This window comes from Phallusia mammillata, chromosome 3 (assembly GCF_965637545.1).
Source record: "Phallusia mammillata chromosome 3, kaPhaMamm4.hap1.1, whole genome shotgun sequence".
Taxonomy (NCBI): Eukaryota; Metazoa; Chordata; class Ascidiacea; order Phlebobranchia; family Ascidiidae; genus Phallusia; species Phallusia mammillata.
The window spans coordinates 19,526,411-19,532,410 of record NC_137254.1 but is presented as its reverse complement, the minus strand read 5'-3'; the positions used below and the strand labels follow the sequence as shown (position 1 = coordinate 19,532,410).

Genomic DNA, 6,000 nt, shown 5'->3' with positions numbered 1-6,000 from the left:
CAAGGATGTTTTAAAGAGTCTTCTGGCAAATGGAAAAAATGAAAATGATGCTGCTGTTTTGGAAATCTCTCTTAAGTTGTCTGCATTATATGGAAACACTGGAAAACACAATTTTGCGACTACAGGATTTCTCTGGGTTATAGAAACATCTCGTAAAAATGTGAAAAATACAGATAAAACAGATCCAGGTTAAATAGATAATTCAGTTGACTAAACTTTAATTTTTAAGCAGTAGCAAACTTTGTCATCTGTGTTTAATGATATCATTATATGGAATTCGATAAACATTTTACAGCTGTTAGACCCATAGTCAGGGTTGCCATACCGTCCTTATTTCTAGGATTTGTCCTTATTTTAAAGGGCAATGTCTTGGAAAAAGTTTTTGTCCTTATTTCTACGAACTGTCCTTGTTTTTTGACTTAAGTCCCTGTTTTGTCTTATTTTTAACAATTACAAGTCAAATCCCTGCTAAAAGTAAACCTAGACCTGGGCTGTCGTAAGATGCACTAAGTGGTTTCTACGAACAAGGAGTTGGAACAGATTGTTCCTGGCCAAAAAATATGACATGTGATATGTCAAGGCTCGTATAAATGCAAAGATTTGTTCAAAAACGTTTGTTTCATTTTATATGAAAGTCCCATTGTTCGTGTGTCCTTATTTCGAGTTCAATGTCGATGGCAACCCTGCCCATAGTCCTTATTATTTTTAACATGCACCACAATAGGAAGGTTTATGTGTAAATCTTAATTTTTTGGTATGGTTGGTTATGTTGATATATGCACTATTTTTGGAGATGGTGATTTGGAGTTTGGAAGTGTCCCAAGAGTGGAATGGCCCCAAAGTCTTAATTATATTTTCACTAAATGAAGAATGTTAATAAAACCTGTATATATTGTGGCAACATGATGTGTTTCAGCTTGCACAAACAAGTGTGGTAATTATGGGTCCCAATAATTAAAAAAAATAGTCTAAAGTACATGTGAAATGATGAATTGGTGTGAGTCACAGCTTTCCTGAATTGACTAAAAAGAAAGTGCATCTTATATTTTTATTCTAGTAACTTGGTTTTTGTTTTGAAAACCTAGAAGTGTAAATTTCATTTTGTTGGTCTATTGTTGACAGCTTATAAAAACCAGGTTGCATTGTTGGGAATGACACTGGATTCTTATGGGAGATACTTGCATGGACAAGGACACTTCAGACTTGCATTGAATTACACTGTGGAGGCATCTCAAATATGCAAGGAGCTTTATGGAGAAAATGATATACGAGTATGTTTAAAGTTAAACTTTAATTTAGGTAATCCAACCTCAATGACCAAAGTATTCCAGACTGCCAAAGCTTTGTTCAAAGTACCATTGAAAGATTTTATGGGTCCCCTTTTCTGGGGAACACATTAATTTCTCACTGTTTTCTCTCGTTGGGTTTATTTGTGCACTTTGGCATAAAATTTTATAACTGGGTCCATCTGTTTTGCAAAAGTTTTTAGACAGTTTTAAAATTGGCTAAAATTTGGATAGTTTGCATACCGTAATTTTCCAAGTATAGTGCGCCCCCGTGCATAATACGCACCCTAAAAATGGCATGTCGATGCTGGAAAAAAGCCTGTACCCATGCATAATACGCACCCAAATTTTGACTCTTAAGTCCGTAGATGTAAAATTACGCATGCGCTAGCAAACTCGATAGCGTGTTTCGGATTTGTGTAGGGTACATTGTGACAGCAAACGAGCAGGTGATCGAGCAAGCGTCTGCTACGAGAGCATTGTGTTCGTATGGAGCGTGTTTGTAGTGAACAGCAGAGAAGAAAGGTCTGATTTCAAGTTTTATTTCGAGGAAAATTTTCTTCAAAAATTGTTGTACCCATGCATAATGCGCACCCCAGATTTTAGGACAATAAATTAAGTAAATTTTGCGCATTATACACGGAAAATTACGGTAATATGCCATTTATAGGAGTTGAGATTGTTGTGTTCAACCCTGTAGCCCCAACATTTACCTCACTAGCCCCCCAAAATAGGTGAATTTTTGTAACAATGTTTAAATTAAATGAAACTTGGACAGCTTGTAGAATTTGCTAATTATAAGGGTGTCGATTGTAGTTATTTACTCCATTTTGCCACTAGTTAACTCTTCTTTCCTTCAAAATAAAACATTAAATTTGACAAACTGCAAACAATGTCTGAAGTGGCTGAATGAGATTTGTATAGTTTGTACTCGAAATAGCATGATTTTTAAATCCCAGTACTCATCACTGTATTTTACCTTAAACCATACTTTCTCATGGTTATCTTTTGAAATGCATTATTTTTAACTTTGCATGTGTGGGGACCCAAGAGTTTCTGCCAGAAACAACTAAGATTGTACAAAAAAGGTGGCTAATATGGGACCCAATACCTTTCAAAAAGTGCATATGCAATGGAAAAATGTGCCTAGCCACCCTAGTGTTTATTATGGGTCCCCTTCCCTGAAAGGGACACATATTGATTTTACTCAAATTGTTTTTGTTTTTTTCTTGTTTTTTCTTTCTTTTTTCTTCTCCCCAAAGTCTGCCGACTCATTTTTCCATCAAATGTTTGATGGATTTGCGTGAAATTTACACAGATGGTAGATATAGTTATGTAGATGTGCATCCCACTTTGTTTTTGTTGATGTAAAACGTATTTGTATGTTACTGGGCACCACAAACGAAAGATTTCTGTGGCGCAATAGTGTTACAAGGGCAACCAGTTGTATGTTACTCGTTTGCGACTTTGTGGGTTGCTTGGTGGACGTTTTTGCGCGGGCTTGTTAACAGCCCTATGACGTCAGAAACATTAACAGTTGTTGCTCAAAACCCCTCTAGTGGTCGAAAATGTAAACATTGGCGGATTGAGCTGAAATTTTGCAGTACTATTGATTGGGTCATTGAGGTTTCATATTTTTTTAGTTTGTGTGTCGGACCACATTAGTTACCCCACTAGGCCCCTAAAATGGGTGAGTTTATTAAACAGTGTCTGGATTGGCTAAAATTTAGGTAGCATGTGGACTATGCTATTTGTAGGTTTCGATTGATGTGTTTTACTTTGTAGCTCCAACATTTACTGAACTAGTCCCCTAAAATAAATGAACTTTCAAAAAACGTCCTAATTATATGAAATTTGCAAAGTTTCTTGAACATACTAAGTCCTCAAATGTTATGTTTTGCCCTGTAGCACCACAACTTAACCAATTAATCTCTAAAATGTGTAACCCTATTCACAATGTTCGAATTGAATGAAAATTGGACAGCTTGTAGAATTTGCTATTCATTTTTTGTTTCACTCCGTTATGCCACTACTTACTCCTTCGTTTCTTTGAAAAAGAACGTTAAATAGGACATACTTCAAACAATATCTGGGGTGAATCTAAATTTATAGAGTTTGTACTCTACATAGTGTTATTATTTAAGCCCAGTGCCGATCACTGCGTTTTACCTTACAACACCAAACTTTCGCATGGTTGTCTCTTGAAATGCATTATCTACAACTTTGCATGTGTGGGACCCATGAGTTTCTGCTTGCAGAAACAACTAAGGTTATAAAAGATAGTGGATGGTATGGGGCCCAATATAAAATAAGCATAGGAAATATATCAATGTTTTAAAATAGGTTATAGTGTATATGCAAGGGCAATATGTGCTAAGCCACCCTTCTAGTTTTAATTGCTTTGTATTCTGTTAGCCACCACAAACAAAAAAATTCTGTGGTATAATAGTCAAAGAGTGCTACTAAACATATGTTACATATGGTTGTACTTGATATAGGTCGCTAGTATTGTAGATGGCATTATTACAACAGACTCATGCATTAACACTTGTTTCTCCAAACACCTCTGGTTGATTAGTTTGTTTGCAGAACCCCTACACAATTACCCAGCTTGCTCCAATAAACATTATAAAACTGACAAAAACTTGCAGAAGCAGTATGCATTATTGTGGCATATTTACTTTTGTTAACATTTCACATGTTCAAAACGAAACAAAGAGTATGGTATTGATGATAGCTGCTGGAGTATAGCTTCTTTTCTAGTTGTAGGTGGTGCTTTTTCTGAGTTTAGTTACCATATGTACAATGCGAGAAACCTCATAGTGGTATATGAAAAGTTTGGGAATTCTAAGTACATAATTTTGAAGCTAACAAGGTTAAAAAGTGTGTGAATTTTAAACATTTTTTGTTTTAAATTTGACTGAAGTATTTGTTTAGACAGCAGTTATCTACAATGATATCGCAACTATAAAAACTGCAATGAAAGACTATCCTGGTGCCCTTGGCTTCATGAGTTTGGTGATAAAATGTTGTGAGGATCCAAGTATAAAATATACTGCTTCAGATAAAGCTGTCTTTTATGGAAATAATGCTGAAATTTTGTTTCAATTTGGTAAATTTTGGGTTTAGTAAGATTAGTACATATAAATAACTTCCACCAATGTTTTAAGGTAAACAGGAAGAGGCAAATGCTGTGGTAAAACAAGCCTTGTTGGAGGCAGCAAGATCCAATGACACTCAACTGAAAGCACACATTGCATCTTTAGCAAGAAAAATACTCACTAACAAAACCCAAATTTAAAATAAAGAACTTTCTGTTATGTACCTGTATACACATACTACAATAGTTATTAAAAAATCACTTAATTGGGGTGGTTTAGTGAACTATAGGGTTGTGACCCAAAGTTGGGTAGCCTGAAAATTCTGTTGGTCACCTGTTTTTTTATAAGACCATCTTCTTCTTAACTTCAAGCATATATTCTTTCTCACAGACTAAGCTGTTGTGTAATAATAATTTCATCACAACTTTCTTTGACACAAAATGGTCAATGTTTGTGACATAATCTGTTATTTGTCAGCTTTTCCATAAAATTAATCCACTTTATCGGAAAACCCAGTCTTTTACGATTATTTTCAGTAACTGGATAGCTGATTTCTTTGTGGAAGTCACTCAGTCTAAGGTTGCTGTTTTTTCTTTTTACAGTAAAATGCGTTGTTATTTCGAAGAAGTGTCAATTATGTATGTTCAGCGATGGATATGTTATAAATTTCTATTGTGTTGTAAATCTCCGAGTGGTCTGCATTGATAAACTAGGTACATATATTTATTGAGTATTTAGGACAAAAAATTATCTAAGTTATTATCTGTTTATGGTTAGCTGTCAATTGTTTTGTATCGTTTGTTGTGTTTTACCCTGTAGCCCCAATATTTACCCCACTAGCCCCCTAAAATGGGTGATTTTTTAAACAATGTCTGATTTGGATGAAATTTGAACAGTTTGTTCATTGTGCCATTTTAGGGCATCGTTTGTTGTGTTTTACCCTGTAACCCCAATATTTACCCCACTAGACCCCAAAAATGGGTGATTTTTTAAACAATGTCCGATTTGGATGAAATTTGGACAGTTTGTTCATTGTTCCATTTTAGGGCGTCGATTATTGTGTTTCACCATGTAGCCCAATATTTAGTGCTTAAGCCACCTATTGTTTATAAAACATCCGATTTGGATGAATTTTTGATAGTTTTTTGAATTTGGCATTTGTAGCTGTCGAATATTGTGTTTCACCCTGCAGCCCTAATATTTACCCTACCAACCCCCCAAAATGGGTGAATTAATCAACAATACATTTTGACAGTTTGTATAATATGCCATTTTGAGATGTCAATGTTTTATGCTATTTAGGCACACAAACTTATAACAATGTCTCAATTGCATGAGATTTGGACAGTTTATACTTTACATAACTTCTTTTTTTAAGTAACACTACCAATCACTGTGTTTGACTTTATAGCAACATTTCTTATAGGTTGTCTGTTTACAACTTTGCGGTTTTGGGGACCCATGAGTTTCTGCCTGCAGAAACAAATCAAGATTATAAAAAATGTTGGCTAATATAGGACCCAATATAAATAAATATAGAGAATATATTAGTTTGCAGAATAGGTTGTAGTGTATATGCTATAGTAAAATGTGCTAAGCCACCCTTCTAGTTA

General features: G+C 34.9%; 1 protein-coding gene across 1 annotated transcript; it reads left to right on the top strand.

Annotated features, from left to right (window-relative positions):
• Positions 1-5,653, top strand: LOC145219221 (tetratricopeptide repeat protein 19, mitochondrial-like; the record flags this gene model as incomplete). The annotated part of the gene is given in 4 exon segments (XM_080086612.1): positions 1-188; positions 1,123-1,271; positions 4,224-4,398; positions 4,457-5,653. Coding segments are annotated over 4 exon segments (643 nt in total), but the record flags the coding sequence as incomplete, so codon positions are not given.
• Positions 5,654-6,000: the final 347 nt, after the last annotated feature.